Source organism: Dermochelys coriacea, chromosome 7, assembly GCF_009764565.3.
Source record: "Dermochelys coriacea isolate rDerCor1 chromosome 7, rDerCor1.pri.v4, whole genome shotgun sequence".
NCBI lineage: Eukaryota > Metazoa > Chordata > Testudines > Dermochelyidae > Dermochelys > Dermochelys coriacea.
This window is the reverse complement of record NC_050074.1, coordinates 55,200,599-55,212,379: the sequence shown is the minus strand read 5'-3', so window position 1 is coordinate 55,212,379 and position 11,781 is coordinate 55,200,599. Positions and strand designations below refer to the sequence as shown.

General features: G+C 48.8%; 1 protein-coding gene across 1 annotated transcript in view; it reads right to left on the bottom strand.

Moving 5' to 3' along the window:
* WNT8B (Wnt family member 8B) overlaps nucleotides 1-11,505 on the bottom strand; it is a 28,745-nt gene extending 17,240 nt beyond the window's left edge. The window contains exon 1 of the mRNA XM_038411506.2: nucleotides 11,264-11,505. Within this exon, the coding sequence (XP_038267434.1) occupies nucleotides 11,264-11,331 (68 nt within the window). The 5' untranslated portion in view covers nucleotides 11,332-11,505. The remainder of the gene's footprint in view (nucleotides 1-11,263) is intronic.
* Between the last annotated feature and the right edge of the window lie 276 nt (nucleotides 11,506-11,781).

The window sequence follows — 11,781 nt, the reverse complement described above, 5'->3', positions numbered from 1 at the left end:
TCACACAGGAGCTCTGGGATAGCTCCAGGAACAGAACCCCCATCTTCAGCTGCTAATCCAACACACTATTCACCAGGCCACAAGAGAACAGGACCCTCAGGGAGCACGTGAGACAGAGGGGGGAATTAATGAACGGCAGAGCGTTAGAGAGGCCCCGGCAGAGAGTAAGGGAGTGACAGCACAATGGAGAGAGAGACACAAGAGAAAGTGAGAGGCAAAAACAGTGTGAAAGCAACAGACAAAGAGATCACGCGTTAGACACTGGTGCATTCTACAGGCACAGGCTGAGCCCATGTCAGGTGTTCAGTGGGGGGCCAGGGCTGTGAAATACAGTAGGGTTTTTATAGGGGGAGAGTGAAGAGACAGAGGGGCACAGAGACTATGTAACAGACCGATGCAAACTATTGACCAGCCCTGCCCCAAAGAGCTTATGCTCTAAGTAGACAAAGGGGGGCAGAAAGGAAGCATTAGTATCCTCATTTTATAGCATGGAGACACTGAGGCACAGAAAGGTGATGACCTCGCCAAGGCCACACATGGCGGGAGTCAGAAATTGAATCCAGCTCTCCGAGTCCAGGGTCCTCCTAACTGGATTCGGCTGTTTGGGTTCTGATGCTGGCTAACAAATTGCCTAGAAAAATAGTGAAAGTACTTTGGGGGGAAAATAATTCCTATTAAAAAAAAACAGTCGCCCCAAGGAAGTTCCATAGAGAAAACTCTGTAAAGAGCATGCATGTTAATATTGGATGGTTAAGTACTCAATAATCACAGGATAGCCCATGATTACAATCTAGCCCCCTGGAAAAATGACATAACTCTTTCTTTCAGAGTAGCAGCCGTGTTAGTCTGTATTCGCAAAAAGAAAAGGAGTAATTGTGGCACCTTAGAGACTAACAAATTTATTAGAGCATAAGCTTTCGTGAGCTACAGCTCACTTCATCGGATGCATTTGGTGGAAAAAATGCACCAAATGCATCCGATGAAGTGAGCTGTAGCTCACGAAAGCTTATGCTCTAATAAATTTGTTAGTCTCTAAGGTGCCACAATTACTCCTTTTCTTTTTGCGATAACTCTTTCTGTGTCATTTTGCTCAAGGGGAGCAGCTTTCCAGTATAATCATGCACCTTGCTGTATGTGACTGCCTCAGATGGGCAAGGTATCCAGTACAACGGTGCCTTGTGTTCTGCCTTATTGCACTGAGATGAGAAGGTATCCAATACAACTTTGCAATTTGCTGTGTTATTGCTTCCAGCTAGCTAAACACAGATAGTAATTTCTTATCTTTACAGAGAGTCTAACGTGCTTTACCAGTATAACCAGCAAATACACAGGAGTCACCTAACCCTCCCGTGAAATGCAGCCAGCTCTGGGGCAGAATGTGGCAGCTGGTGAATGGCTCCTGCCCACACTACACCATGGTTTATGGCAGGGAATTAAGAATGCTGTTTCCAGCTGAAACTACAGGGGGGATTTTAATGTGCGAAAGCTGGAATTTCACCAGGAATTAGGGAGATCTGCCCTTCATTTTGCAACAGTTTCCATGTTACCTTTAATGAACACACACAGTCAGGATTTTAACTTTAGATCTCATACCAGAGGCAGCACCTCTAATGTACAGTTCTCCATGATGCCGGGTTGCGGTTAGGAAGAGCTCCCCTACTGAATCAGCGGCAAAGAGTCCTGTGGCACCTTATAAACTAACAGACATATTGGAGCATAAGCTTTCATGGGTGAATACCCACTTAAATAAATACCCACTCGTAAATACCCACCCGCTCCAAAACGTCTGTTAGTTTAGAAGGTGCCACAGGACTCTTTGCCGCTTTTACAGATCCAGATCCTGGCTACCCCTCTGATACTTGCCTGCTGAATCAGTAACACCACCCTGGGTTTTCAGCTCAATACCGACCCAACCTGCCCTTGCTTTGCTTGGGAGAGCCAAGGGGCTCATGGCTGGACTACAGACTTTATGCAGAGCATGCTCTTTATTAGGAGCACCGACAAGCCCCAGCTGAGTTCAGGGCCCCTTTGTGCTAGGTGCTGTACAAACACATTGTAAGAGACAGATAAAGGAAGTATAATTTCAATTTTGCTGATGGGGAAACAGAGTTAGAGATTTGCCTGAGGTCACAGAAGGATCATGTAGCAGAGCCAGACACTGAACCCAGATCTTCTGAGTCTGTCCTTCTTCTCAATAGCTATACAGCACTAGAAATTGCTCCTTGTAGAGACAAAGAAAAGCAAAGGCTTGCTGCTCCCTGAAGCATCCAGCTGCATGGGGGTTTTTCAGGCTGCAGTAGCTGATTGTGGCTGAATTTCCCCAGCCTCCTCGGTGTTTGTGCTGTAGAACTCAAGGAGCTTTGTGTGAGAAATGGTGAAATGCAGGAAAGTGACTGAAAACCCCTTCCCCATCCAAACTGCACATTGCGCCAGGGTGCAGGGGAGGGCGAGCTGATCGGGCAGGGTGGGCGGGAAGGGAGCAACTGAATGTTCGCCCTTCTCATCTCGTGCCTTGAATACTGTCATCTCCCCTTTTCAGGGCTTGCATTCCAGTCTATTCAAAGGCTGCTTCTGGGAACATCCTTCTGCTTTGAGCTCTCCCCACCTCTGCCTCCCTCTTCTCTGCTGCCTCCAACACGAGCCTTCCATCCTCCCCTTGGAGGCCCTTCCTTTCACCCCACCTTCCTGACCCGAGCCGTTCCAGCCACTGACCCCTCCCTTCACTCCGCTAGCCGTGCCAGCCTCCATCTCCTGCTAGTCTGCTTTTCCCGCCATCTCCTGCACCCTTTCCCCCGGCCTCTCATGGAGGTGTGAGAAAAGCCACTACCTTACTCTGCTTGCCATCCCTCCTTCAGACTGCCAGGGTCCCTACAAACTCTGCCAGCTGATCCCAGGCTGAAACGACAGCCTACTATGCAAAATGTGCCCGTGTCACCACTACCTGTGTCACACCCACCTGCTGGGTCTCGTCCTAAATCCAGCCTGGGCACTGTCAGGGGTGGGGACTGCTTTCTTATTGCTCATCTGTACAGTGCCCACCAGGGCTAGGCCCTGGGCCTTGATTGGGGCCCAGGGGAACAACTGTCATACAATAAATCCACCTAAACAGCTGAGATTGGCCAGGATTTAGGGGCTGGTTTGGATCTGGCACTGGTGTAAATCAGGCATAACTCCAATGGAGTCAGTGTTCTGTTGCTGATCAGAATCAGGCCCTGTTTTATTAAAGTTATGTACGTGCTGCTGCAGCTGGGCTAGTGGTCTGAGGCTGTGCTGAGCTCTCAGTGCTCTCTGTGCTCATGCTCCACTGGCTAGTGGAAATATTGGTGCCATTGGGGACTTGGTGATTAATGAATTATTATTATTGAGGTAGTGCCTGAGCCCCTGGCATGGCCCAGGACCAACTGCACCAGGCACTGTACAAACATAGCCCAGAAAGACTGTCTCTGCCCCAAAGAGCTGACAGTCTAAGTGCATCTGGCCAGATCTTTAGCTTGTGTGAACTGACCTGGCTCCATTAAAATCAATGAAACAATGCTGATTGACCCCAACTGAGGATCTAATGGCAAGTTTCTGGAAGGGATCTAATCTCTCCTGCTCCAGGGCATGAGCCAGCCTCAGATAACAGGGGCCAGAACTGCCTGCTGCAGGAGGTTCTTCCCCTTCCACTAAAGCAGCTGGTGCCTGCTGCCATCAGAGACAAGTCACTGGGCTACATGGGCCGTTGGTCTGATCCAGGCTGGAATGGTTCTGTTCCCAAAATAATTTGCAAAATAATAATCCCAATCAGACCTACCACTGTCACCTTTTCACCAGCCAATCTTAAAGTGCTTTAGAAAGATGGGTAGCCATAATACTGTCCATTTTACAGGTGGGGAAACTGAGGCACCAAGCAGTTGACTTGACCAAGGCCACAAAATGAGTCAGTGACAGAGTAAACCTGACAGCGGCATCTTGTACGGAGAGAAGCCAAAATGCCATCTCTCTCCTGCCAACCTCTTTGCTTCTGTATCCTCAGTTGGGTACCCCAGGAGAGGACATATCTCCTTCCCTGGGCAGGTAGGTGATCAAATTATTTATAGATTGCTAGAGTCCAAGGCCAGACAGGACCATGGGGATCATGTCAGACCTCCTGTATAACACAGGCTAGAGACCCAGAAAAACATCCCATCTGGATTTAAAAATTGCCAGTGATGGAGAATCTGCCACACCCCTTGGTAAATTGTTCCAATGATCTTTAACTACGTGGATCCCATTCCTTTTAAAATAGAGCTCAGTCCATTTTATGAATGATGCGGATGCTGTGTATCATGGATCAGGGCCCATTGTGCTAGGGGCCGTACAATCCCACTTTCTCCTACCCCTGTATTTTAGCAGCTAATGAAGTAGGGCTGTGTGCCTCTCCATGGGCTAAGTCTGTGGGAGGGTCAAACTCAGCTGGAAAAGGCAGTGAGGTAGTAGGTGTGGCAGTCCTGTCAATCAGCCTCTTGGGGACAACGTGGTTTTAGCAGTGCAGAGGAGAATGAGGACTCATCAGATCCCAAGGAGCCATGAGGGATTCAGAGAACAGCCCCAGGTGGTCTGATCCCCTACAACTCTTCTGCCCGTGCAGATCCAGAGGCTGCCCTGCTGTTGTCCTGTGCTCCCCCACCCCAGTTATATGCTACATGCCACGGCAGGGGCTCTCTGGCAGTTAATGCTGCTTTAAGCACCTGCTCAGATTTCAGGTTGGAGGCTCCTCAGGGAGCACGTCTTTGCCTATGTCCCAGCCCTAGCCCTCGAAAACCCAGGGAGCCCTGAAGACTTGTGGAGTGGAGTCATGCAGTTGTGAGGGGATGAGCCTGAATTTTGGCTGGCTTCCCACCCACTGCCCTTCCATGGCCCTTCTCTCCTCATTCATTTCCCTCCATCTGGGCCATGTAACAGAGGGGAGCAAGGAGTTGCCTGTAGCCAAGAGTGGGCTCATGCCGCAGGGCAGCTTGCAGAGATCTAGGGCTGCGTCTGCAATGGAGCTGGCAGGCGAGGTTCCCAGCTGGCATAGACGTACCAAAGTAGCCCTGCAGCCAGGCTAGCACAGCGGGGCCGCATACTTGGGGGCCCAAGCCACCATCCATGCAAGCCCAGCCATGCTGCCGTGGTTAGTGAGCTAGCTGAAGCAGAGCTAGTGCGGGTACCTCTATGCCACCTGGGAGCCTAACCTCCCAGCTCCGATGCAGATGGAGCCGACGCGCCTCACTCCTCTGGCCTACCAGGTTCCACCTCCTCCATCAGCATTAGGTGCAGCCAGCAGTGTCATTGACCCAGCAGAAGCAAAGCAGCTATACAGGGCTGCTTTCCAAGTGTCGCCGTCTCCCTGCCTCACTCCACCACCCTGTCCTTGGTGCTGAGCCAACCCTGCTCCTGAGCACCTTAACTCCCACTGGAACTGGTGGGTGTCGAGGGTGCTCAGCAGCTGGTGGGGTAAGGGATCCAGGGGCTCCGTTCTTCCACTGTGCCCGGACTCTGGCAAAGCTGCTCATCCCCCAGCTTTTGAATGCAGGATCCAAAGGGCTTTAGCCAGAGACCTGGCAAAGTTCCCCTTCTCATCACTGATCCCCAAACCCTGGCAGCAGTGAGGGGAAATGGTCCCTGGAGAACTGGTGAACAAAGTTCAGGGGCAGAGCAGCTCCCTTGCCAGCATCTTGGCCTTCCAGGGAATGGCCTGCACTTTTTACCAATCTGAAAGACAGGCTATTTATCAGTGGGGTGATGGGAGCTGCATTGGACAGCAAGATCAGGGAGATCTGTCCTAAAGGGGCACAGCCCCTGTGGTCTGTGCTTGGAGCCTCGTGGCCCAGCCAGGCCTGCCCTGGCCACGCTGCTCCCGGGAGGGTAGAGGGAGAGCAACGGGCCTTTTCCTCGCTGTGTGTTTGGAATTCAGGTCGCCTAGTGCTGTGGGCCTTGGGGTGTGTGGAAATGCATAGGGTGCTGTCCTGGTGTGAGGAGGAAATGGAGCCTGCTGGGGACCACCCTGGCTGGGCACCTCCTCAGGCTCCCAGAGAAACACGGCAAGAGGCAGTGCCATTCATTATAGCTGGGGGCAACCTCCTATCAACACCAACCCAAACGTTACCCCAGCCTTGGCAGCACTGGGACCTGGCAGCAGCACGAGCCCCTGAACGGGCCCCTGTCAAACTGAGCAGGGAGGATTCCAGTTTGGCTTCCACAGAGCAGGATGTGGCTGGGGCCAGTGGGCAAGGAGTCCTGCCCCAACCACTCACCTAGCCCTCGCTGAACAGCCCACAGGAAACAGACATTTCCTCCACTGAAGTCAGGGACTCTGTCAGCTGGACTCGGATTTCACAGGCCAAAGACTAGGACTCTGGTCTGAGAGTCCAGCAACCTGGGGTCTAGTCCCAGCTCCACCTGTTGCATGAGTCAGTCAAGTCCTTTCCCTCTGCTGCCCTTTGTCCAGCTTGTCTGTAAACTCATTAAGGCAGGGACCCCTGTCTGTAAACCCTTGTCTGCAAACTCATTAAGTAGGGATAGCTCAGTGGTTTGAGGATTGCCTGCTAAACCCAGGGTTGTGAGTTCAATCCTTGAGGGGGCCATTTAGGGATCTGGGGCAAAAATTGGGGGTTGGTCCTGCTTTGAGCAGGGGGTTGGACTAGATGACTTCCTGAGGTCCCTTCCAACCCTGAGATTCTATGACCCGCACGTACTATCTGCATGTCTAGCACTGAGCGCAATGGGGGCTTGGTGTCTGCTGGTTGCTTCTACAATGTAACTGAAGTGTATAGTCTTGCCAAGCAGTGAGTCTGACTGAGCTCAGATCTCTGTCGTATATTAAGGCCCGTTCACGTTTGTTAGCTACAGCTCTGTGCCAAACTGCTTGCCCTGTACTTTGCAGCTAGCCAGCATGGCTTCTCTGTCACCGTACGGAGGGCTATGTCTCTTCCCAAAACCCCTGGGACTAATGGTCCTTCAGCAAGTGTAGGGCATAGATTGTGAATGTGGTTGCAGCATAGTTTTGTGCGCCAGATGGGGACACACAAACACAATGGAAAGCCCTAGAGGGCCTTCAAGGCAAACGACACCCTCCCTTTCCTTGTCCCCACTTCTTGAAGACCAGAGCAAGATTAGGGCTGTGTTAAAATCTCCTACCACCAGCTCAGCTCCAGGGTTGTGCTAGTGTAAACAGGGCACCACCCTCTCACCTAATCCTGTTCAGTACAGTTCTAGAGGACATGGGGGAAATGCTGGTTACACTCTTATCGACTCAGTTGAGCCAGGATTTCACAGGCCAGGAATAGAATGCAACACTAGCACACTCAGCCGGGCTGCCAGGGGTGAAGCTGATCCAATGGTAGCAACAGGGGAATATTTAGACAAAATTCCTTAGTGGAGGCAGACCTAGGAGAGGGAAGGAAGCCCATCCTCTCCTGTCATCCTTTTGGATCAACAGAAGAGCTGCCTCCAGTCTGAAACTCCTCTCTGGCATTGCTAGATACTTTGCTTCCCATCTCCTTGGGAGGAAACCCCAAACGCTTCCTATTCAAAAGGCATCAGTTTGCAAGCAACTTGCAGTGATCTCTGTTTAGGGACCACCATCATCTGTGTCTGAACTGTAGTGGCAGTGGCTTCAGAAGAGGAGGATGGTAATGCACGAGTTCAGAGTTTATCTAAAACATAAAAGACCAGATCGTCAGCTGGATCAATCAACATAGTTCCACTGGTGCTGAGGATCCGTCCCTTTAAGGAGAAAAGTCAGAGTTTGCTACAAAGGCCGTATATTCCCATTCACCATCTGCAGCTGAGCAAACAGGAGAGTCCAAATGCTTTTATTAATTTAAAGGGATAGATTGTGTGTGTGTGCTGGCTGATCAGTGGTTTGAACGGCCTCGGGACAGGATCATAGCCATTAGGGATGGAATAGACCCATTATGATAATATACTCTCTAGTGCCAGCAGCCTCTAGATGTAACTGTTAAAGCTGCGGAGGATTTGGCAGCAGGGCTATGAGACGGTTTGGTTATGAGGAAGATTTGCTTCAGAATGGACAAATCTATGGGTGGGAGAGTAACTGGACACTCTTCATTGCTTAGTCGGAGAAGCAAATAAGTTTAATACCAGAGCCAAAATCTTTGTGCTTCTTCTTCGCCAGTATGATCTGATTAATGAGACCACATCTCTGTGCTGGCCATACACCACAGGGAAGTATGTAATGATGAAATGTGATGTGATATTGACAATACCCATTCAATCATTTCTTCATTGTTTGCAGATGCAAACTGCTGCAGATCTCATTCCCCATTTGCATACAGCTACGTTACACTGACTTCAGTTACTACTTATCCATGCCCATTGTAAAGGAGAGCAGAATGTGGCACTAGGCCGGATCATCAGCAGGTGTAAATTAGCGCAGCTCCTCTGACTTTAAAGGAGCTATGGCGATTTACATTAGCTGAAGATCTGGCCCAGTGTACATAGAAAGGCCAGCTCCTGTAATCGCTCCCATGCTGCAGCAAAACTGTTGGCTGTTTCTAGATACCTCACACTCCTCCTTTCATTCCTTCTTCAAGTGCCAGGCGAGCACACCATGGAAAAAGTAGAATCAAAAGAGCTCCGGAGTTAGAAGGAGAAAAGTCCGATCTGGTACTTCAGTCCATGCCTGACCCCCGGACTAGTACAAGTTGTTCCTCTAAATGCTGCCATATTCATTTAGTTTAAAAAACAAAAGTCAGGACGAGGTGCAGGTGATGATGCTTAGTTTCATTATGTTTTACAAAATTATAACAACATTAAAAAAAAAATAAGTCTGAAGTCCAGCTCCTCAGCTGGTATAACCTGATGCTGCTCAGTGGAAGCCAATGGCTATTTACACCAGCTGAGGATCTGGTTCAGTGCATTTTACATGGATATAACGCAAACAAGCCTTTGGTGCTTTCATTGTGTTCACTCTCTGTCTGACCAGACACACAGGCCCAGATCCTCAGGTGGTGCAAATCAGCATTGAGATGAATGGGGCTACACCAGCTGCAAATTGGGCCCGGGGATTCTGAGGCAATCTTGTTTTAAAGTATTTCTTTGATATCTGCTCCTCAAGGGACTTGCTTAGAAAATGGCTATAAATGATTTACTCGTATTTATTTCTTATTTTACTTATTGCAAGAATAAAGAATGGACCCAATTCAGTCCCAAAGCCACTCACACGCAAGAAACATCCCTTCCACCTTCGGAATAATGTAAAACCAGTGACACTGAAAATTAGTGACAAAAATCGTAATTTAAGAGTAAAGAGCAAATTGCAATGCTAGAGACTGATACATTATTCCCAAAGACTGCAAAAGGAGAAGCGACTTCTTAGCATTTGGGTCTTTACATTCACTTTTTTTCTTTTCCACTTTTTATTCCTTTTCCTCCCTTACCGTATTTTATAAAATAATTTAACCCCAATGTTTTGTTCTGACACCAGCCAACACAGCCATTTTAGCAACAGCACCAGATGGGTCTGACCCACACCCAGATTGAGAAGAGAACATGGATTTAAAGGTTTTAAAAAATACATACACAATCCCCTCCAAAAAGCCCCAATATCCCATCTGCTCTGATGAGTAGAAAGAAGAATCTTGTTATTTTTAAAGCTACCAGATCAGGTGAAGAACAGCAAGGAATGGGGGTGGGGATGGAGGGGAGGAGAAGTGACATTAGCAACTAAACTGGAAATAGTCCCTGAAAATCTCTGTCTCTTAGGCTGTCAGTGAGCCTTTCAGCAAAGCAGGACATTACTGGGCCCACAACTTTTTCCATCAGGTGGAAGGTTTCCAAAGACACAGAGGGCATTTAGGCATGAAAGTCAACAGGGTATGAGCCCTTAACTCTCATTTGTGCCTTGAGCTTTTCCTAACAAACCCCGATATTCTTCTATAACATCTTCTAAATCTGTCCATACTGGGTGATGAGGGATATGTATATGGGGGGGGGGGGGAAATCAGTCCCATATAGGTAGATTTGCTATGAAGTGTCACTACAGACTAATACCTCTTCCTGCTATCCAGGAAGGATTTACCTCTAGTTTGGCATAGGAAAGTATCTGTGAGTTTGCCGTGTGTGAGGGAGGAGGGAAGGTCGGAGATGAAAGAGGATTCCATGCTTGTTTGTAGAAGACCGGGAGTAACTCTCAGGCAGTTAATTTGGTGTATTCCTGAGTCCTGGTGGCTGTATGTTTGATATTTTTTCATTTATACACAAATAGCTCTGGAGCCAAGGCTAGGGCTCTGAAGGTGGGTTCTGACCGATCAATGGGAGAAGCCTTCCCTGGTGGGTAGGAATGAGCCTGTAACTCGCAGAGCATATTCCCCAGAGGAGGAACAGAAATAGAGGGTCCGACAGAGACTTTGGCACCTGATAGGAATTTTAGATGAACAAGAACCCCCGGAACTCGGTCATGGGAGTCCATCCCCCTGCCAGGGCCAGGCAGGTGCCTGTTGTCTATGGAATGTTGCTGCATCCAATCTAGCTTTAATCTTTGCACCCTCTTCGGAATACTTCTGGAAATTAAACACAAACTGACAGGACCGGGCACTAGGTCCCAGTCAAATGATTGCCTGTTCGTGTTAGGAGAGATTGGGTTTGATTCAGCTGCCTGGGTCCAGACAATGGGGGATGATTAGTGACACAGAACCTGTAATTAGACTATAAAGCTAAACTCAAGCAGGCTCTACAGTGAAATCTTCATCTCAGACAATCCAAATATGCTCATTTCAGACCATAAGCCCTCCTACCCAAAGCCAGCTCAGTCACACCTGGGTTTCATCATGTTCCTATCGATGTATCTGTCTAGGCATTTATATCACACTGTAGAACTTGAGCTCCTAGCCCTGGGCTGCTCTACTGGGGAAGAAAAGAAGTCCTTGTTGATTAAGACAAGAACCACACAGACTGTGAACCTCTGGCAAAGGAGAAGTCCCTGGTTCTCTGCTTAGGTCTTCTACCCACTTGGAAATGATGGGCTAGGTGCCCCTGGACTCTCCTCAGTGGAGCTATACTGCTTTACCCTCGCTGACAATGCAGCCCAGTGGGTTTTAGAAAGGGACAGAGTCATTCTCTGCTAGATAAAACCTGCCTGGCAATAAGAAAGATTGAACTCAATCAGTATCAGACCTTAGTAAAATGCCAGGGAAGGAAGGGATGATTTCTCAGGAAGGCAAAAGGGAACATTATTAGCTATCTCTCAGGGTGCGTCCCAGCCACCTGCCCATGGCACAAAGTGAGATGCTCTACTTACCAGGCCTGGCAGAAGCAGAGGAAGGAAATGAGAAGGAAGATGCATAGATAAGGGTCCATGTGAAACATAATCCAAATGGTAAGGGTAGAAAGGAGATCCTAAAATACTGGGCTATCAAAAATAAAATAAGGAAGGGATAGGGCTATTTTCCACCCAGCACTCCCAGTACAATAAGGAGCTGCATGTCCCCTGAGTCCCAACTTCTATGGAGGGTGACCAATCCCAAAGTGAGAGCTAAAGGGGGTGGTGAAATGGAGCTGCAGAACTGCCGAAGAAGAGATTATCTACTTAATTAAAGATTTTTTTTCCCTAAGTCCTTCAGCCAATCAGGACACAAGTGCCAGAGAGAGATTGAGCTGATCAAAAGAACACCCCAGGTTCCTCGAAGACAAATGCACCACGAAAGGGATAAGAGGGGGAAAAATAAAAAGAGAGAAAGAAAGAGACAAAGCAAATCCCTCAAAATAATCACTGGATGCAATCTCCACCAGCACCACCCCGCCTCTCCATCCCCCCCA